Source organism: Quercus suber, unplaced genomic scaffold, assembly GCF_002906115.3.
Source record: "Quercus suber isolate HL8 unplaced genomic scaffold, Cork oak 2.0 scaffold_42, whole genome shotgun sequence".
Classification (NCBI taxonomy): Eukaryota; Viridiplantae; Streptophyta; class Magnoliopsida; order Fagales; family Fagaceae; genus Quercus; species Quercus suber.
Window position 1 is genome coordinate 260,844 of NW_027069507.1, and position 22,622 is coordinate 283,465.

The 22,622-nt window shown below is 36.5% G+C and overlaps 2 protein-coding genes across 2 annotated transcripts; both read right to left on the reverse strand.

Annotated features, from left to right (window-relative positions):
- Nucleotides 1–490: 490 nt before the first annotated feature.
- Nucleotides 491–5,355, reverse strand: LOC111991548 (disease resistance protein RUN1). The gene is given in 3 exon segments (XM_065771298.1): nucleotides 491–1,064; nucleotides 1,067–1,610; nucleotides 4,602–5,355. Coding segments are annotated over 2 exon segments (963 nt in total). The 5' UTR covers nucleotides 1,505–1,610; nucleotides 4,602–5,355; the 3' UTR covers nucleotides 491–539.
- On the reverse strand, nucleotides 4,642–14,195 carry LOC136066658 (uncharacterized). The gene is made up of 6 exons (XM_065771340.1): nucleotides 14,140–14,195; nucleotides 12,450–12,529; nucleotides 12,307–12,400; nucleotides 10,207–10,321; nucleotides 5,224–5,314; nucleotides 4,642–5,096 (listed from the first exon to the last, which is right to left on the reverse strand). Exons 1-6 carry the CDS (start codon nucleotides 14,193–14,195, stop codon nucleotides 4,642–4,644), a joined length of 891 nt encoding a protein of 296 aa, XP_065627412.1.
- Between the last annotated feature and the right edge of the window lie 8,427 nt (nucleotides 14,196–22,622).

Genomic DNA, 22,622 nt, shown 5'->3' on the forward strand with positions numbered 1-22,622 from the left:
AACCAATAAATAATTAGACTAACTCAAGCATTAATGAAAAAGTAGGAAATTCAAATTAGTATAAGTGAAAATCTTACTATAATTCCTTCCATAGTTGTTTGTTGTCACTGCAATGCATTCTTAGTTCAACAAGTTTATTTGGTTGGAAATTGGTCGGCATTGATTTTAAAGGATATCCATGCCAATCAATGACACATAACTCGTTAGAAAGATAATTAAGGCCTTGTGGAAGTTGGATAGGACCTCCAATGAGGTCTTGTGGAGGATGCACATAACCAATTTAAGAAATCTCAAATTTTTCATCTTTGAGAAGGCTTTAGCACTCACGTGTTCCTTTGCTTCAATAGGCATGCTTACCATTATGCCTTCAACTACCTATGTTCCCTAATAACCAAGAACAATGAAATTAGAGTAATTGACAAATATTTAGAAGAAATTGTTAAAATATATATAATTCTATAAGTTTAGGTCTAGAATGGACAACTTACAATACTATTCTTCAATATATGAAGGACATCCTCATAATGCCACAACCTACTTCAACGACCAGGCTTTTTAGGGGATTCACGACGAACAATTTCTTGGCCCATTTCTTGTAGCAAATCATGCATCCACAAAGATTCATGCATCAACAAACTTCTCTCTCTATCAATGGTTATGAGCAATTTGTCTGTAAGAACTTCAATATTGTAGTTTGGATAGTAACCAAAACTTTCTAGTATATCTCTTATGCAATCTTTGTTCTCTCCTTTGAAAAAACATGCAATATCGAAAAACAATTCCTTTTGAGTATACATCAAACCATCAAAACTTATTTGAAGTATATTCAGAATGTTTCTATCAAGTTCTTGTTTTAGTTTATATAAGGAACTTTTCCATTCATCTATTCTTTTTTCAAACAACAAAGAACCTAAAACTTTAACAGCCAAAGGAAGGCCATTGGCATAATTCACTAAGTCCTTAGACAAATCCACATAATTTCCTTCAGGATAGGGTTTCTTGAAAGCTCTCCAACTAAAAAGCTGCACAGCATCGTTGTCATTCAATCCCTTTATTGTATATATATATCATTTATACAATGTCTTCTCAACAAGTGCTTATCTCTACTTGTTACAATGATTCTACTCCTTGAACCAAACCAATCATGATTCCGAACTAATGCTTCTAGTTGTTCATCTCCATCCACATCATCAAGAACAATAAGAACCTTTTTGCTACGTAGTCTATTCCCTATAACATTGATCCCCTCAAAAACATTCGATATATTTTTTCTACTTCCCTTAAGGATGTTAGAAAGAAGTTGTTCTTGTAAAGAAACTAGATGATGATTTTTAGTTTTTTCTCTTACATTAGCTATAAAGCTGCTAGCTTCAAAGCTACCAGAAATTCTTTCATAAATTTTTAGTGCAAGAGTTGTTTTACCCATTCCACCCATCCTGCAAATCCCAACAAAACGAACACCACCCGACCCTTCAACTAAATATAAATCCAACATTTCCATCATAGGAGATTCTATTCCAACAAGTTCCTTGGAAATGGCACTTTGAAATATAAGATTCAATTCACTAGATATCCTTTCAATGATTTCTTGGATAATTATTGATTCATGTCTGCAAAGAAGATAGCAAAAAAATAATTTTGATAACTATATAATATATAGCATAAATACAGGAGACAAAATATTCAAAATACAATCTTAGATTAATTGAGCAAAAGTGGAATCTAAAAAGTGCATAATATAGCATCGTAATTGAGGTTTGATTTGTTTATCATGTGGGATAGTCTATGTGAGAACCATGTGTTTCCTTCTAATGGTAATAGTTTAATGAGTAAAGAGTGTGCTTAATTTTTTTTTTTTTTTTTTTTTTTTCCTTTTTGGATAAGCTGATAGTTAGAGTGTGACAAATTTTAATGTCATTTTTTGTAAGTTTCTCAGATTTTAATTTTCATACTCCTTTTTTCTATTTCTTTTATCTTCACAGTAAGAAAAAAGATATAACAGATAGACCAATTGAAGTACTTAACTATTTACTATATATTTATGCTTCTGGCCTATTTATTTGCCCAGAACATTTTAACTGCTCAAAGAAGAAATTCTACAAGAAATTAAAATTAGATGAAAATACAGTGTTATCGTGAGGTACTGTGCTCTTTATTTTGTAGTGATTGAGTTTTTCAATTGATTATTTATGCTTACTATTGCTATATTGTTAATTGGCTAATGATTTATACCATTGGGCTATAAGTTGGTAGATTAGCTTAAAATTGGAATTAGCCATAATTACAACTTGAGGTCTAAATCATTACCACAATTAAAATTTGGTAATCTCAAGAAAGAAAAGTAAAGAAGGAGAAATTTGTTAGGTCCACCGAGAGGACTGCTGATGTGGTCCTTCCAACCAATGAAATGATGTCACTTATGCAAATGTGTAAGTGGGTGTCCTAATTAACAAAAGGAATAAAAAATAAAAAAATTACCAGGTAATGTCACATTTGCATAAATTACATCTTTTTATTGGTTGGAAGGTAAGGGAAAACCATGTTAGCAATCTTCCTGATGGACCTAATAATTTCTCGCCAAGAAGAGGAGAATGTAGTGAGAAATAAATTGTGTTTGACATGGCATTTTTCTAACCTTTATATCATTTATTTGCCATGTGTCATCCATCAAAATAAAAATGGGAGAGAATGGGAGGGTTTCGAATGGGGGGCAAGCCAAATGCAAAATGATATGGGTATGACCACATGAGAAATCTACTACGAAAAGAAGTATATATGGGACTAGACTATGCATATTACGAACTTTGGAAATTACAAGCATATTGATTAAGCATATGTCTAAATGCTACTGGCGTGATCAAGACCTAGCTTGAGTCCTGTTACGAGATAATAGTTATTAATTGGCAGAGCCAAGATTTAAGTTTAAGGGGGCAAAATGTATAAGTGACGCACATCAGGGGCGGCGCAAAGTGTTAATCAAGGTAATCACATGACCACCCAAAATTTTATTTTTTTTTAAATATATCTTAAAATTTTTTAATTTTAAATTAATATTGGTCTTTTGACCGCCTAGAAAAAAACTTGACCACCATAAATAAATAAATAAATAAAACTTGAATACCCTTAATAACAATTGAGTCCATTAAAAATAAAATTCAACATCTCCAAAATTTTGGTCCGTTGAATGTTAAACTAAAAAATTGCGAAAAATGATATGTTCACAATATTTTTGCAACATTTTCGTAACAAATCGTAAGTAGCAAATTGTTATCACTAAACAGATAATTAATTTCAGTTGTAAGTTCAAATTAGAACCAATAAAAACTTACCGCCTAGGCTTTATTGTGAAAATGTTACAAAAATATTGTGCATGTAGCACTTCAAAAAAGTTGCCCAAACAAACAAATTAGCCTAAAAACCCAAGTCAAATGTTTAATTGTGATTTTTAAAATTGTGTTTTCAAATGACGTATTTTAAAATTGCTATTTTTTTATATAAAAAAGGACCACTTTTCAAATAGCTAGTTTGTTAGTTCTTGCTTTAGTCTTTAACTGAATTTATTGGATTTATGTGATACATTTTTTCAAAAAGATAATGCATTTTGTTTATATTATTACGTATTTAGGCAATATGTTAGTAATTGAATGGGAGATCAATAACTTAATAATTGCTTGGTTGTGTATATTGAAAAAAAAAATGTAGCAGATAACATTAATAGTGAAACTATCATATCACACAACAATTTCAAAATATAAAAACTTGTGAGATGAAATTTTAAAACTTTATGTATTTGCGTATATTTTTATTTTGTGATGTTAATATATTCAAAGTTTATTTTTATTAAAAATTTTTAATGACCACCCTAATAAAAATTCTTGGAGCTGCCACTAACGCACATGCATGAATAAGCCATTTTGTGAACTTTTTTTTTTTTTTTTTTTGTGTGTGTGTGTGTGTGAAAGGTATTAGACATTCTAAGCTAAAAGAAGGCAAGCATTTGAATTGAGGCCAAATATAAGAAGCAAATCTTTGTTGACTCAAAAAATCATCTATATATATATAGGCAAAACAGAGAGAAAATCTAATTAGATTTCAAATTAGAATTCAATTAAATTTTACAATTGAATCTAATTGAATTTAGCTTTCAAAATTAGGCAACTCGACTAGTTTGATGAATTTTTCAACAAATGTATTTCTTTTTTTGATTTAGCCCCCAAAAACTTAACCTAAGATGTGTTTATAATTGTAAATGTTTTTAATTGTACTAGTGCATATGGATGGGGTTATAGACTAGTTTATATAATGTGGATTACCAAGTCTTTTTTTTTTTTTTTGTCTATATTGAGTAATTCAGTAATAGACTACCACGCCTCATACAAACAAAGTCTCTTCAACCAAAGTCGAACTTCAGCTTATAATTCCCTAAGTCATAATATACATACAAGGGACAAACATAAATTTTCTCTAGTTAATCAGATTAGAAAAAGCTAATAAAATTTATCATGTTATTCCAGGGGAAAGTTAGCAAAGCTTTAGTGTAGAAAAATTACCATATTGATGATAATGTGAACAAAAGTACTCTAGCCAAAGACAAATGTTACCTATCATGTAAATCCCATCTAGAGATATTGCCCACTTCTTTCAAAGCAGCTTTCCATTCTTGCACATCCTTGTTAACCTTGGGATCATTTTCATGCTTCTCGAAGGCTTCAACAAGAGTACCCGTCTGGTCCGTACATCATAGGGATCCACATGGTAAAAGATGGGAAAAACTGTCAACTTCGTCTCTTCTATGCATTCAATAATCTTTGCTAGTTCAATCAAGCACCGTCTTAAAGAAGCATAGTTTGTTGAGAGAATGATGATTGCATACTTGGATTCTTCTATTGCTTGCAAGAGTTGTGAAGAAATATACTTTCCTTGCTTAAGTTTCTCATCATCATCCCTGAAGGTAATAATACCTTTTCGTTTCAAAGTAGTATAGAGATGGTTAGTAAAATTCTTTCCAGTGTCATCACTGCAAAAACAAAGGAACACATCGTATTTCAAAGAAGAAGAAGAAGAAGAAGAAGAAGAAGAGGAGGAGGAGGAGGAAGCTGTTTGAGTGGACATAAAAGGATATGGAAGAAATTGGATCAATGACCAAAAATTTCAGTCACTTTCCCCGTAAAAAACCACCAAATTAAGATAACCAGGAAAAAATAAAGAAACAAGAAAAAAAACTTTCAGTGCGTAAACCGAAACGCTGATGAGGGGCCAATCTTGGAAGGTGAAAGCGAGTGAGGTTGAAATTGAGAATTGGGTTAGCGTTAAGCTGCAAAGAAAGTGAAGAAGAAGAAGAAGAATAAAGAGATAGTCGGAGTTAGTACGCTTTCTTTTTTATTCATGTTTACCTTTTGCAGTCGAGTGAACAAAACTGTCTTCCTCTCCATTAAATTACCATTTACATTATTTTAAAAAATATATATTATTTAAATACCTTTCTTTTCTTTTCTTTTTGCTAAAACCATTTACATACTTAGAGTTTTGTCATTTATTATTTATACCATAATGTTTAAATACTTAATTTGTACTGGCTTCTAAAAAAAAAAAATTAATATGTACTCATAACATTATATAGCGTTTTATTCAAACTTTCTACCCATGCTCAATGTTATATATCCTTTAAGTATCAATTAAATTCAAAATGATGTAAGGACGATCCCGAGGTCATTGGGCCTTGGGTCCTGAACTGAAGGTACAGCAATTGAGCCCCTCCCCTTTGGGCTTGGTACCTTGATCCATACACCGCTTTGAGGCTCACCATGAGCCCAATAAACATAACTGGACCATTTAACCTTGAACGTCAAAAGGTTAACCACTCCCGACCAAACTTATCTTAACCGGTGGATGATTGCTCGGTTGGATGATTACCCAGCTTCCTGGCAGTGCCTTAGGGAATGTCGCTGCCGAACATCCCTTATGAAGTGGGATTCAGTTCCAATGCCACTACCACCTTACCCACCTAAACACCCACCTAAAGACGATGGAATTGTACCTTCAATCGCACTAATGGGAGGAAGTAATCGTGACACCCCCACTAACCCACAACTATAAATAAGAGGATCAAGGAAGAAATAGGGGTTGGCAACTTTGGAAAGGATTTTGAGAGGAAAGGACAAACATTCAGGGAGAGCAAAGGAGTGGTGCAGTGAGAGAGTGAAAGGTTTGAGGAAACAAAGGTCGTATTTGGGCTTGCCGAGTATAGAATCACCCACAGTAGGAAATACGAAAGCCCACAAAACAAATAGATTGTGAGCCCATCTAGAGGTTAAGTCCACCAACCATCCATATTGGGCACGCACAGTAACATAATAAAACTAGTCGTTTTGAACACATGAAAAAAGATATATATAAATTTAAACTACATTAGCGTTATTATGGACGAATTTGTTAGATGGAGTTTATGAACATTGAGGCAAATGTTCTTTCTTTATTTATTAGAGGGATTCAAGATACAACTTAAATGTGCACTCACATCCTTAATATGCTCAAGTGTAGTTAGTCTTTCTCGAATAGGATGTAGTTACATATGCTCTTTACAATTTTTTTTTTTTTAAATCCCTAAAATCTCAACTTGCATATACGATTCTCACAATAATTGCCTAGCGCAGAATCAATATGCTAGGTTTGATGTAGCCTCGTTTTATTAGTGACTTTCATGAATAAGGTTTGATGTGGCATGTCAGAAGTTATTTTCCTAACCTAATTGAGCAATTTCTTAGAATATAATGGTTTATGGTATTCGTTATTGTTTTAATGGTTACTATTGTGAACAAGGTTTGATGTGGCATGTCAAAAGCAATATTTCTTTTATAATTGAGTGATTGCTTGGAAAATAATAGTTTATGGTATTTGTTTTTAGCCAACGATATATTAAACCTAGTAGTATTTTCTTTCTTTGCTTAATAGTGGTTCCGGCGACCGTCACAGGAGCGGTGTCTCCGCCCACTATATCGCTAGCACTGGTGGCCAGACCACTAAAATAGTGGCTCCGGCGACTGCCAACAAATCGGTGTCTTCAACCATCATACCACTATCAATGAAATATTTTGGTGTGTCGTTTTGGGGTTACACACCGGAGATATATATATATATAATTTACTATTAGAATGGTGAATGATATAAAATTTTAGTTTAAAAAAATATTGATTTGAATTAAAAATTTTAATATATACTTTAATTAAATTCCAAATAAAATCATCAGCTTTTTTTTTTTTTTTTTTTAACACCTCAATTATGATTCTTTTGTAATTAAATTATATTGTAGAGATATTTGCAAACGAGGAAGCTTCAAGGAAGGAGGTAATTTGTAAAGTAGCATGAGTTTGCCACAGTATATCGTTAGTTAGCAAGAATTGGAAAGAATTTTGGAGAATAACATCTCAAGCCTTTGAGGCTCGAGTTCAGTGAAGAAATCGAGCCTCAAAACCTCGAGTTCGATTGCTGACATGGAGATATTTTTGCCACATAGAACTCGAGTTCCATAGAAGAAGAAGATGAATCTAAGGAACACGATGAAGATCTGAGATTCTGAAGAAATTGAAGATGAAGAGAAGAACCCACAAAGGAAGAAGAAGAACAATCTGCATGGGAATAGAGAACATGATGAAGATCTGAAGAAATTGAAGAAAGAACATGATGAAGAAAGGAACCCACAGAAGAACACAATGAAGAACCCAAGCACGAAGAAGAAAGGATTCCACGAAAGAAGAACCAAGAAGAACAAAGAAGAAGAAAGGACCACGTGAACACAGGAAATCGAGTTTTAAATACTCGATTTCCACGTGGATTTTTTTCTACATCAGATTACCATCACATACAACTTGAGTTTTAGAAACTCGAATTCCACTTTTGAACTCGAGTTTTAGAGTCTCGAGATGCTAGTTTACTACATAGTTTTGTAAACATGAAAACTAACTAAAATATTTCAAAAATAATGTTAAATGCAAAAAAAAAAATTCTTCAAGGAAGCTTCCTTTACCACTCACTTTTAACCCCACCACATAATATTTGACCCTCTCTTTTTTTCTCACAAAATCACATCTCTTCTCTACTTCCTCTCCCATGGTCTTTTCTCTTCATTTTTTTTTTTTTTTTTTTGATCTTTTCCTTTGCCATAGCTTTCAAGCACTTGTTACTCTCCTCTCTCATGGTAGTAGCAAGCTCTCCATGGCAGTGGTGACAACGACGGCTTCAATTTGGGTTTGGGTTTGATTTTGGGTTTAGGTTGATGGGTTTTTTGTTGAAAGTTTGATTTTGGGTTCTAAGTTGTTGAGTTTTCGGTTGAAGGTTTGATTTTGGGTTTAGATTGATTTTTGGTTTGATTTTCCTTTGTTTTTGGTTGATTTTGTGATTGGAATATCATGGGTTGTGATGAGTTGTGATGGGTTGTGGTAGTGGTGATTGTGTGGTGGTTGGGCAGTGTTGGGTGGATTTGAAGCAAACTAGGACAAACACAGACAAAGAAGAGAGAGATAAAGAGAGAAATTAATAAAATATTGTATTCAAAGCTTACACGATTACTGTATTATCTTTGTATATTTACATAGGTTTAGAAAGACTAATGCAGGTGTTTTTTGTGCTATGTTGTGTAAATTTTTGCACTTTTTGTATTTTGCAATGACTAATGTAATTGCTCTTAAAAGAGTAAACCCACACTTCTGCACAATCAAGGTTGGCCGATTTCTAGTAATTGAATCCTTAATGCTAGAAATTGATGTTTAGGTAATGTATTCTATCCTTATTTTGATTTTGTTAATATATTTTGTAAGGTTGAAATTTATCAACCATCTTATTGGCTTTATTCCGTGCCAATTTGCTTGTAATTTAGCACTTAGTAACCCTGTATTTAGGTGGGATTCATGTAAGGGTAGTGTGTGAAGAGAGTGTGAAGAATTGCTCAACTTTGAGCCAAGAAGCAAGGACTCGCGGCTAGGACTCGCGGCTTGCAAGCCGCCAACTGCTGTGCACGTGAGAAGCATGCGGGGAGGTGAAGGGTCACACCAGCTGTCGCACTACAGGACAAAAGTCTCAGGCTAGTCAGGTCGTTATCTCGCGACTTGGACCAATCACGAGGCCAAGCTACCAACCAGCCCTGTTTGGGAAAAACTGACTCTCCGTATTCCAAACACACACCACTATATATAGACCCTTATACCCATGAAATGTAAAGAGTTTCTAGAGAGAATTTTGTGAGAGAAACCCTAGAGAAAAACAAGATTGCCTCATCCCCAATCTTCACTAAGAGACTCTTCAAATTCCTCTACTCTCTTCCTCTCCATTGATACATCCTTGAGAGGTCATTGACCAAATCCTTTTCTCATCACACCCACGTCTATGAGAAAGTTCATTTGGTGCTAAGGGAAGCAGTTTGGAAGGGACCAATGGTTACTGGTTGATGCTATGGATTATAGCGGAATCCGGTAAGCTAGAAAAGAAAAAGGTTCGGCGTAACCTCGTTGGAGCAAGAAGCTTGGAGGGCTTAGGTACCTGGGTAGATTAGGCTTGGAGGGTCTATTATTGTTCATGTATCCCAACTACATTTTCTAGTGGATTATTGATTACTCGGAGGGCGGCGGAAAGGTTTTTCGCCGAGGGCTTCGATTTCCTCTTCGATAACACATCGCGTGTTGTCCTTGTGTTTGCATCTCTCTTCCCTTTATCTTTACCATTTAATTACTGTTGTGATTGTGATTATTTATAGTTTAGATTGTTTATCAATTCTGTTATAAGGTTCTTATCATTTTCCGCACATACATTGTTTGATATAAAGCTTGAATTAGTAATTTTATAATTGGGGGTCTAAACGTTCATAGTGTTTTCAACGCTATTTGAACATTTATATTTCAAGGAGTAATGTGTTCATAGTATAATCTTGATTCAATATATTAAATGCCAAACACCCTTCCAAAGTGAAATTGAACCACTTAGAATCAGAAAGCCCCTCCTTAAAATCTAGAGTCACAATAAGAAATTGCACACATAAGCACTAAAGTTAAAACACTCATGGCCTGCACACCTTCCACCTCAACCAAGCCAAGGAGCACAAGACTTCATTACTGTGCAATGTACTAGTCATATAAACTAGAAAATTTGTCTCAAACTTAAATACAACCCAAAACTAAACATCAAATTACAAAACCAACATGGTAAATAGTAGCTTACCTGCTGAACCAGAGCCACCATAGGGGCAAAAAGATGCATATCTTCTTCTGGGGCTTCCTTATCAAGTGACTCAGCTTGTGTATAAGCAGTACAGCAATGTGGGTCCTCCCATAAACTGTGCCCAAATAAACAATTAAATTCTTCTCCACAGCTTTCTGGCATAGCTCCAACCGGTACCATCAAAAAACATATATACAAAACAACATAACCTACAATAAGTTATACTTTCATAGTAAAAAAATTCATTTTATGTTAAGGAAATAAATTTCTAGCAAAGCCAAACACAACTGGCTTGCTTGAGCCGTGCTTATGTGTTTTGAAAACAAAAAACATAAGAAAGCATAAACCCTAGCATTTTGTCACTCATCCAGTTTCTATGAAAAATACAGGATAAGAAAACAAAATTTATACGTTTCAAAGGAAACCCAGAAAGTTGAGAACTCAAGAACTAAGCCCAACACCACTATTTCAGCCCTTATTAGTCGAGCATTATGATTCCTTGAAACTAAAACATCAAAACGAGATAGAATTAAAAGCTAGATAGAATTAAAAGCTTTGTACCCTTTCTACATTAATTTTCCTCAAGTTTCCTTGCAACCAAACAGAAAATAGTCACATACACAAAAAAATGTTTAGATGAATATTTATATATATATATACACACACTTTCTGGTGATCTTTGTGGGATCTTTTTTGATCTTTTAAGTTTCTGAAACTAGTTCCACTCCATCATCATCATCAGCCTCAACCCCTAAGACACCCAAAGACCATGTAGTGGTGGTAGTAGCACCAAAACCCTTAGTACTGGCAGTGGGACAATCATCTCTGCTTTCAAGCACTCCATGACCCATTTATCAAATCTTGGTTTTTGAATGACAAATAAGATGATGAGAAGTTTCTAATTCCAAATTGTCAAGAATCGTATTTGGATGCTCTAGTAGACTAAAAAAAGTGCATAGTTAACAAGTAAAACTAAATAAATAAAATAGAATTTTGAGCTGAGTACATCAATAATGATGATTGTGATAAGTAATAACAAAAAAATTCAATTGATATAAGATAATCCATAATTTCAATTATTTTAAGGAAAGGGATCAATAATACTAAACGACAGCAAACTTGCCCCCCTTCCCCCCCCCCCACCCCCCCCCCAACAACAACACACACAGGAGGACTTCTAGACAAAACTTCATTTTTAAAATCAAATGTTTAAATGTAAACAAAATAATAATGACCTAAGTTTCTTATATTGGGAACCAGAAAAATAAAAAAGCCCTCTCTACTAAATTGAGCCTAATTCAACTATTACAGGCCCAATTTTAGGGCAAACTCAGCACAAAACTCCAAAAATTAAAAGGAAAATTTTCCACAGCTTTCGAATCAACCAAGCAGGAAAAAAAGATCAACAAAATTCATTACAACATCTGAGTTCATCAACAATACAACTAAAAAAAAAATTCAATTTTCAGATTTTGAAAGGGTTGACGTAGTGAGAGGGGGGAAGGATCACATGACTGCTCTAAGAGAAGGAGACCTCTCTCCGAAAGAAAGGACTCAATTTTCTTCTTTACATTTGATTTTGAATAATGCTAATACAGTACAAATCAATTTCCATGAAGTGCAAATAGCAACGAGAAAAAACCATGCAATTAATTAGTTCCAAGAAAGGCCTCCAAGAAGTCACTAATTTTCAATTTTCATCCCTGCATAAGTTTGGCAGATACCATATCTGAACATCTTGATTTCAGCTATTACTAGTGCTGCACATTATTGAATTTCTGGTATATAGCTAAGGTGGTAATAAAAGCATGACTCTGCAAGCAAGCCCATTTTAAACCTTGAACAAACCCAAGAAGGTTTAACAACACCTGTAATTACATGCTGCATGGCCATGGTTTAAGCATTTAGGAAAAAGTTGACAAGAAAAAAGATACAGTAATATTTTCATCAGCTAACATTCCACACCATTCTTAATTAAACTAGATACAAGTCAGCTACTTTTACCTTGGGAAGATACACGTCCAAAACATGGCCAAACTGACTGGAATGCAACCGCACATTATTAATGTAGCTTCAATTGGAATACATCCTATGAAAAACCTCTTTCCCCACTTAGCAGCTGAACTCATCAATGGCTTAACAGCACAGTCATCAGCAGAAGCAGAACAAACCAACATTTCTGGAGGCAAGTCCTCTTTACTTCCGCAAGATAATGGTCATTTCACTGGCATCTGCCTAGTTACCTGAGCATGATCTGCAGGAGACGTTCTGCCCAGTTACAATAAGGACATCCTTAATGAGTGTAAGCAGAACTATCAATGTCCTGTAAAATGGAGCACCAAACCATGAAATGCAAAGATGCTTGGGAAATTGAACGTAGTCATAGCATCTATGCGACAAAGTTTCTTTGGCTGCTTCATTTATTGAGGTATGTTCAATAAACCGCCAAAGAACCAAAACATTAAGAATATTAAGAACTGTGGTTTTACCAGCATTGAGTTTAGTATAAGTGTGGTTTCATTAAATGATGTGGGTAACAGCTATCAGGGGAAAATTGGAGTTTTTCTTTATTTTTTTGCCATTAAATGAAAGCTTTTCTTTTGTTTAAGGGTGGGGAGGTAGAATATGCCCCAAATTTATATCCAAAAAAGTTAATAGAACTAAAGGAAAAAGGAAAAATTCATGAATTCATGTATCCCTAACTCTTGAATTACAAAATGAAAAGGGGATTGTTTTAGTCTTTAGAAATTAAATAATAATAATAATAATAATAATAATAATAATAATAATAAAGAGATTTACTTATATAATTTTGGAAACCTATGCTTTAAATGCTCTTAAAGTTAATGAGTCATATATAGCAAAAAATAAAAAAATTAAATAATAAAAGAAAAAATAATACATTAGTACATCAAATGAGTGTTTTTTTAATTTCTTTTTAAATATGAAGGGCACATTAATTAAAATTTTCCCATAATTTAAAATTCTTATTTACATTTTTTTTTAAATATGAAGGTTGCATAAGTACATAACGATTGATTTACAATTTAAATTGAAAAATAAATAAAAGATGCCTCTATCACCCCAAATGAATGTAGAATGAACTAATGTTAAAGAAAAACGACTAGAAATTCTTTTTTTTAAAGAAAAGGTGACCAAAGGTAGGAGCTTATAGGAAATTCCTATGCTTTTTGAGTGTAACTGGAGATGGAGGAAAAATTAAGGACATGTTTTATCATTTATGGCATGACCACTAGCATCCGAATTCGTCATTACTGCAAGCTTACAGATAGGGTGTAGCATGATGCACTTGTTGGACTTATGCTAGATCAAAGAATCTATTTTGAATCACTAGAGATGTGTAAAGGTTCAGATATATCAACACATGTATTTACTCTGTTGAACTACTTCAATATTAGCAAATACAATTGTATTGCTAATTAGTAGTCAATAAAAAATTCTCTTCCAGTCCTAGATTGGTACCAAAAAAAAAAAAAAATTTACAAATGCATAAGAATTCTTTTATAGCTTAATTGACATTGACCATAACTTTTATAATAAAAAAAATCAACAACCAAGGATAGCCAAGTTCGGAGGGGATAATGCAGAAAATCATCTGAGATGTCATAGCTCAAAATTTCAAAGGTGAAAAACCCCATTTTTCAAATTCATAAAGGAATTGCCATCAGATTCGGACTTGCATCTTGGGCTATTATTAAACAATATTAAAAAAAAAAAAAAAAGTAACAATAATAACTAATAATAAGTAGCATTATTATTCGAAAAGAAAATTTTTACGGGAACCGACTCGACGAAGCGTAGTGTCTGTGGAGAGAAGGACAAAGAATTTTTTATTTTTAAAGGTTTTTTTTAAAAAAAAAATAAATAAAGAAATAAACGGTTCAAGTCAACAGAACTGGTAAATGCCCATACCTGTACCCGGTATGACCCATATCTTCCAATCTATTTGACCCGTTTATTAGGTCCATTTATATAACTGAACCGAAAACAAAATGGGGCTGACTTTTAATTTATGTTTACAAAATGCATTAAACCTTGTAGTCTTTTCCCTTTTTTTTCTTTTTTTCTTTTTTTTTTTAAGGTATGAAATTGCTTCAAATTTTCTATAACTTATAGGAAATTTGAAGCAATTTCATACCTTTTTTTTAGCACTACAAACTGGAGTGGCGGCTCTGGAAATTTTTTTTTAGAGTGGTCACTAAGAAATTTAAATTATACAAAATTTAATAAAGCGATAACTTGAATATTTGCTCCAATTGTGAGTCAAGTCACAAAGGAGAGTAAAATTGTTATGACTGCAAAACCAAAAAGAATATAATTGTTAACATCATGAAGGAGGGGTTTCTCACGCCGCCAGGGTTCTCTCTACTAGGGTTTTTCCTTAGCTAGGGTTTAGTCTGGTTCCGTGTAGAATTATTGTCCCTAGCCCAGTCTAGGTTTTTGTTTCCCTCTTGTTCTCACGAGACAGGTAGGACGGAGTGTTTCAGCAGGATTACTATGGCAACTTTAGATGATATGTTGTCACGTTTTACTCTTTCTGAAGAAGAAGTGCACAGGGCTGACGTCCCTAGCAACAGAGAAGAAAGTGTCCATCGTCTTGCAGGTAAATTTCTTACCAAACGATTCGTTAACGCAGAAGAAGTAGCACGTACCTTCAAGCCCTTATGGAAACCTGTGGGTGAACTGCAAATTCGGGATGTTGGAGGGAATGTTTTGGTGTTTGAATTTGATGATGTCCTAGATCTTGAAAGGGTTTTGGAATTTGAACCTTGGTCATATGACTAAAGTCTAGTGATTTTCCAAAGAACTAAATCCGTGGAATCAACCCCATCCCTAGATTTTTCCGTGACATCTTTTTGGGTGCAACTTCATAATGTACTAGAAAAGAGCCTAACGCAGGAAACTGGGGAAGCAGTAGGTAATATCATAGGGTCTATGATCAGAGTCGCTGACCCAGAGGATGATGGAGAGGGATGCGAATTTCTTCGGGTTAGGGTGGCCATGAACATTACAAAACCCCTGCCTTGTTGCTGCAAACTCAAAAGTGCAGGTAAGCATATTGGCTGGGCCCTTTTGAAGTTTGAACGCCTCCCAAACTTTTGTTACTGGTGTGGGAGGGTAAACCATACTGAGAAAGATTGTGAGACTTGGCTAAAGGATAGAGAGAAACTTGGAAAAGAGGACCAGCAGTTTGGCGAATGGATGCGGGCTAAACAGTTCAAACCGTTTCGTAAATCCATAGTTGTGATAGCAAGCAGTTCCCATGGCTCTTCAAGGTGGAAGAAAGGTCCTTCAATGCCCAAGGATCAAGCTGTCGATCCCATTGTAGTGAGTCCTAGCTCACCAACAAACTTTTCAGATTTGGCAATGGATGCCGAGCTAGCTGTGGAGCGTGTAGTTGCTATTCCTACTTCGGCCTTTGCATGTGGGGAACCAGTGCTAAGACATGAGAAAGAAAGGGTGATTGAGGGTTTGTCTGAAGGAGTAGCTAAGTTAGGCCATGAAGCTCAGAAGGCAGCACATCAATTCAACGACAAAACTGATCCGAAACAGGGTAGTGGGATTTCTATATGAAAGAAGGGAGAAATAGGGGCTCAGAGTGCCAGAAACCTGTTGCAGGACCTTAGGAATGGCAACGGGTCGGGTTCGGGCCGGGTTTTTCCATACCTGGACCCGACCCGCGGGGCAAGACCCGTAGCTCAGACTCGGCCCGTTTAGGATACCGAGTTTTTTCCCGGGACCCGGACCCGCCCCAGCCGGGCCTCGCGGGACCCGCGGGCCCCGTTTAGGAATTGGGCCCAATTTGTGGCCCAACCAAAAAAAAAAAAAAATTTAAGCCCAAATTTTAATTCAAGCCCAAATTTAAGCTCAAATTTTGCCCAGATTCAAGCCCAATTTTTTCCCAGATTTTGCCTACATTAAGCATGCATATTCATTATTCAAGCCTAAATAATTAACGTGGCCCAAATGCCATATCAGTCCAAATCATAGGCTAAGGCTACTAATCATAAATCAATAATCTACACGTTTTGAACACTAATTTCTGATTTTGGTAGTATATTAGAGTATTACACTTTGTTAGATTCTAAATGTTTGTTGTTGTCTTGCAAATTCTGGTATTACAGATTCAGAGGGAGTTTGGATCATTTGACAAATATATTTGGGGATTTGTCAATCACAAGCCGATCTCCACCCAATACAAAATGGGGCACAAGATACCAGTAAAGACATCAAAATCAGAGAGCATTAGCAAAGACATGGTGAGGAGGGGTTTCAGGTTCGTTGGTCCAACAGTGGTTCATTCCTTTATGCAAGCTGCAGGACTCACCAATGACCACTTGATCACTTGTCATAGGCATCTCCAATGTGCTTTAATGGCTGCAGCCCGTCGTCCAACAAGAGAAGAACTAGCTCTATAGACTCAAAAAATAATGAGAGAAAAGAAAGGAAAAAAATAACCCAAAAGTGCTCAAAGTATATGTATGCAAAGTGCGTATATAGTTTGCTAACTACAATTTACTGTTAATTAATGGTTTGTGTACAATATTCTATAGAGAGAAGGAGGTTGTGACTTTGTGTGACTGTGAAATTTTTAGTCACTTTGCTTTGCAGGTAAATTACTGTTACTATAATTATTGCTGTTCTTGTTGTTTTTCATCAACAATGTCCTATGGGATTTCATTTCCTGCCATTGACCCAATTTTTATTATTATTTATTTATTTAAAAATAAATAAATAAATAAATAAATAAATAAAAAAAAACCTCATTCTCAACTAAAATTTGTAACCAATCCCAAAAAACAAATGAAAAGTTTAAAACATAAAAATAAAAATAAAAGTAAAGTAAAGAACAGAGTTAAGCTAAAATTGAAATTAAGTTAATGTTGAGAATAATCCAGATATAAAAAGAACAAAAGAAGTGAAAGAGGAAATTTAGTAACAAAAAAGAAGCAACTTTTCTAAGAGTCCTAAGATCTAAAGCTGGAAAACCTTAATATCAAGATAGAGGCATAGAGCTCAAGCAGGGACAAGATAAAACAAACCCATTTACATAAATGCATAGAATCAAACATATATAATCCAAAGTACTGACCAGTCTGACCTTTGAGGACAATACACTAACTTCCAGTATAATCAATACACTAACTTCCAGTGTTGCCCCCTGTCAAAATGCAACCACAGCTATGCAATGTTAAGGGATAACCCACAGAAACAAACAAGGACATGAAAAATAAATAAACTTAGCACTACCGAATACACTAAACAAAAATGGAAAAGAAAAAAGACTATCAAAAAAGCTTGGAAACAAAACTAGATATTCTTAGCACTACTGAATACACTACCGAATACCTGAAGGCTGAATACCTAAAGCTTGGAAACAAAACTTAGCACTACCGAATACACTAAGCTGAATACCTGAAGGCTGAAGCTGAATATCGTGAAGAGTCAACGGCGAGAGGGTCCTCTTCGCCAAGTCCAACAAGATATTCTTCTGTCTGTGTAGAACCAGTGGTAATCTTTCTACTTAGTAAGTGTGGGATTGAGCTGAAAGCCTGAAATGAGGGAGAGGGAGGGTCGGACTGAGGGAGGGAGGCGTGAGGGAGGGTGGGAGTGAGGCTGAAATGAGGGAGAGGGACTTCAGATTGACTGATTGAGGCAGGGAGGCTGAATGAAGAAATGAGGAGAGGAATTAGGGTTAGATACTTAAGTGTGTGTATATATATATATATATATATATATAGGGTATTTTAGTAATTTCAGCTACCGGGTTTTTAAACGGGGCGGGTTTCGGGTCGGGTCTTGGGTTTTTTTTATAAAACCCGAAACTGACCCGGACCCGCTTCGGGTTTTTTTTTTTTAAACCCATACCCGACCCTATTCCTAATCGGACCTGGTAAAACCCGGCCCATTAGGGTCGGGCCGAGCGGGTACCCGCGGGTCGGGCAAAAATTGCCATCCCTACAGGACCTGTCAAATTTTCAAACTAACCAACCTGTACAGGACTTGGAAAAAATTGGCTCGTGAGGTCAATCCACAATAGGAAAATTTTAACAGTCCCACTAGTATTGAACGTAGACCCTTGATGGAGATGGATGAGCCATAACCAGTGAAAAAGAGGTGTATGCAGACTAGGGAGGTGATCATGAAGGAATACTGTGAGGCGGAGATTGGTTGCCAGCTCCGCCAAAGCCAATGAGTTGTTTAAGCTGGAACTGTCGTGGGCTTGGAAATCCACAGACAGTTGACGAATTGGTTACCTTAGTTGGTAAAAAGGATCCCACGATGGTGTTCCTCATGGAAACTAAATCTAATAGTGAATTTATTGAGAAAATTCGCAGGAAAATTCAGTTTGCTCACAAGTTTGTTGTTCCACGTCCAAACCAAGGTGGTGGTTTGGCTTTACTGTGGAAAGAAGATATCCAATTAGATGTTCAGACTTCATCAGACAATCACATTGATGCGGTAGTTGACCAAGGGATTGATAACGCCTGGCAGATCACAAGTTTCTATGGAAACCCTGACTCTGCCAACCGGGAAGATCCCTGGTCTCTACTACGTGACTTAAGCCGTCGTTTCTCTCTACCATGGGTGTGTATTGGGGATTTTAATGAAATTTTAAGAGCGGAAGAAAAACAATGGTGGCTTGATAGACCAGAGCGTCAAATGCAGGGGTTTCGAGATGCTTTAGATTTTTGTAGTCTTAAAGATATTGGTTATTCCGGGTTCCCTTTTACATGGTGTAATCGTAGACCTGGAGAACATAATGTTTGGGTGAGATTAGATAGAGGTGTAGCTACAGTGGATTGGTTGCTAAAGTTTCCCACTACCCGTGTGCACCATTTGGAGGTATTTCAATCGGATCATAGACCACTACTATTGGTTTCTGATTCGGAGGTTAAGAGATTTTATCGAAAGGGTCGCCCCTTCAGATTTGAAGCAATATGGCTTAAGGACAAATCTTGTGAAACGGTGATTAAAACTTCTTGGGAAACTCCTTTAGGCTCTTCTCCAGTTGCTACTTTATCACAGAAAATTGACCTTTGCCAAATAAATCTCCGTGTATGGAACCACAACACTTTTGGGCATGTGCGTATTAATCTTGAAAAGAAGTTGAAGGAGTTGCGTATGGCGGAAGAGATGGGGTTGTACAGCACCTACCTTGGCTGTATTGGACAGCTTCGTGATGAAATTCAAGCACTAAAAATTAAAGAAGAAGTGATGTGGAAGTAAAGGTCTCGCAACAGTTGGTTGAAGGATGGAGATAGTAACACAAAATACTTTCATAGTAGGGCTACCCAACGGAATAAACACAACTATATTTCAGGTTTGGAAGATGACAATGGAGTTTGGGTGGAAGAGGATGGGCAAATGGGTGATTTATTTGTGAACTATTTTTCCAATCTGTTTACAACCTCTAACCCAACAGGTATTGATGCTATTCTGGAGGGGATCACACCAAGGGTCACAGAGGCGATGAATTTAGGACTCACACGAAACTTCACAGCTGAGGAAATTCATTCAGCCATGCAACAAATGGCACCACTGTCAGCCCCTGGCCCCGATGGTATGTCTCCTGTCTTCTACAAGTTGTTCTAGCACATTGTTGGAGAGGATGTCACCAAGGCAGCCCTTGCTATCCTGAATGAAGTTATTATCCTTAAATCTATAAACTCCACTTTTATCTTCCTGATTCCTAAAGTAAAAAAACCCCAAAAAAGTCTCTGAGTTTAGGCCTATTAGCCTTTGCAATGTTTTTTACAAAATTATTGCTAAGGTGTTGGTGAATCGCCTGAAATCTGTTCTTCTTCATGTTGTCTCTGAATCTCAAAGTGCATTCCTTTCAAGCAAATTAAAAACTGATAATGTGCTTGTTGCATTCGAAACCTTACATTATTTAAAAAGGAAAACACAAGGAAAATCAGGTTATATGGCTCTTAAGCTAGACATGAGCAAGGCCTATGATAGGGTTGAATGGAGTTTTTTAGAAAAAATGATGCTTCATTTGGGGTTCTCGAATAGCTTTGTGTCTATTCTTATGTCCTGCATTAAATTGATCTCCTATGCTGTGCTTTTCAGTGGGGAACCTATGGGGCACATAAAACCTACTAGGGGGCTCCGCCAAGGCGACCCCTTGTCTCCTTACATGTTTCTATTGTGTGCTATTGGCCTTCAAGGGCTCCTCCATAAAGCTGAATCTGATGGTACAATAAGGGGGGTTTCTATTTGTTGTAATGGGCCACGTGTTTCTCACCTTTTCTTTGCAGATGATAGTGTTCTCTTCTGTCGGGCAAAGCAAATTGAATGCCAAGTCATTTTAGATATTTGGCTACCTATGAAAGAGGCAGTGGGCAGAAAATTAACAAGGACAAGACAAACCTATTCTTTAGCACCAACACTTTCCCAGAGGTGCAAGCGAGTATCCAACAGCTCCTTGGTGTGCCTTCCATAAGAAACTTTGAAAAATACTTGGGTCTTCTTACTGTTGTGGGTAGAGGGAAGAAACAAAGTTTTTCTTACATTAAAGAGCGTGTGTGGAAAAAGCTCCAAGGGTGGAAAGAAAAGCTCCTGTCTCAGGTTAGTAAAGAGGTGTTGATAAAGTCTATTATACAAGCCATTCCAACCTATGCTATGAGTTGTTTTAAGCTCCCTAAGGGGTTGATCCATGATTTGGAGACCATGATTCGAAAATTTTGGTGGGGGTACGGAAATGAGGGAAGGAAAATTCATTAGGTAAATTGGGAACATTTGTGTGAAGCGAAAGAAAGTGGTGGTATGGGTTCAAAGAGATTGAAAAATTCAATGATGCTTTGTTAGCAAAGCAAGTATGGCGCATGATGCACAATCCGGATTCCCTTTGTTATAAAGTTTTTAAGGCTAGATTCTTCCCTAATTGTTCGATTCTAGAAGCCAATGAATGCACTATGGGGTCGTATGCTTGGAAGAGCATCCTTAGTGCAAGAGACGTGGTGAGAAAAGGCATGGTTTGGCGGGTTGGGAATGGTCAATCTATTTGTATAAGGGAAGATAAGTGGCTGCCTGATCAAGTTTGCAAAATAGTGATGCTTCCCCCTCCTTCTCTCCCACCTGATGCTAAAGTTTGCACTCACATTGATCCTGAGTCAGCCACTTGGAAGGTGGACCAAATCCAGCAATTGTTCACACCACTTGATACAAAGTTAATCCTCAGTATTCCCCTTAGTGCTAGACTCCCTCCGAATCGTCTAATATGGTCCCACACGCCAACGAGTGTCTTTACAACCCAAAGTGCCTATAAAATGTTGGCCAATTCAGCTATGGTCAATAATGCAAGTAGCTCCAACCTAAACCCCCAGAAGCAACTTTGGAGAGGCCTTTGGAAGCTACAAGTTCCAAATAAGGTGTAGGTATTTGCCTGGAGAGCCTGCAACAGAGCTTTGCCCACAATCGACAATCTCACTAGGCAGCATATTGTTGAGGTGAATCTGTGTCCAGTTTGCAAGACGGTAGCTGAAGATTCATTGCATATGGTGTTGCACTGTCCTGAGGTGGAACAGGTGTGGAGGGAGCATGGTTGGTTCAACCAAGCCATCTCCTCCCCACCAAGTGATTTTACTAACCTACTTTCTAGATTTTTGCAGGTAACAGAGGATAACAGAGTAGAGCTTTTCATATGCATGGCGTGGAGCCTCTGGCAGCGGCGAAACAAACTGAGAATTGGACTCCCATCCCCTCCGTTGAACCTGGTTGGCCCTCAAGCTGCACAATTCTTGCAAGACTACCTCGACGCCAAGATATCCAGGCCTCAAGAAACTCCACGGCATCTTCAACGCAATCATGGTGCCCACCGTGCTCCACTTCCTTCAAAGCAAATTTTGATGGTGCTATATTCAACAGCTCCAACTAAACTGGCGTTGGGGTTATCATTTGTGACAGAAACGAAGAGGTGATCGTTGCCATGTCAGAACATATCCCCCTCCCTACCACAGTGCTGGAGGTCGAAGCAATGGTGTGCAGAAGGGCGGTGACATTCGCTTCCGAAGTTGGCATCCAAGACGTCACTTTTGAAGGAGACTCGCTGACAGTAATCCAAGCTCTAAACCATGGTGGTGCTAGTGAGGCCCCATACGGCAACCTTATTGAGGACATTTTAGTTTATGCTTCTAGTTTTTCATCAGTTGAGTTTAAGCATGTTAAAAGATCTTGTAATAGGGTAGCAGATGCTCTAGCTAAAAAAGCCAAAGTTGGTGATGTGTTTCAGGCATGGCTGGAAGACTTACCAGCTGACATTGCCCCCCTGGCTATTTTTGATATTCACTAAGACTTTGTTTTTGGTTTTTGTTTTCTAATAAAAGCCCAAGCGTTGAGTCTGGTTTCTCCACAAAAAAAAACATCATTAAGGAGAATTGACAACCACA

What these genes read in the sequence shown, in the direction of transcription:
- LOC136066658 (XM_065771340.1), bottom strand. Translation starts at nt 14,195, where the DNA reads ATGGACCTAATAAACGGGTCAAATAGATTGGAAGATATGGGTCATACC. An exon ending in CTCCTGCAGATCATGCTCAG is followed by an intron (nt 12,401 to 12,449) that starts GTAACTAGGCAG and finishes GCGGAAGTAAAG; the next exon opens with AGGACTTGCCTCCAGAAATG. An exon ending in TTTCGGTTTACGCACTGAAA is followed by an intron (nt 5,097 to 5,223) that starts GTTTTTTTTCTT and finishes CCACTCAAACAG; the next exon opens with CTTCCTCCTCCTCCTCCTCT.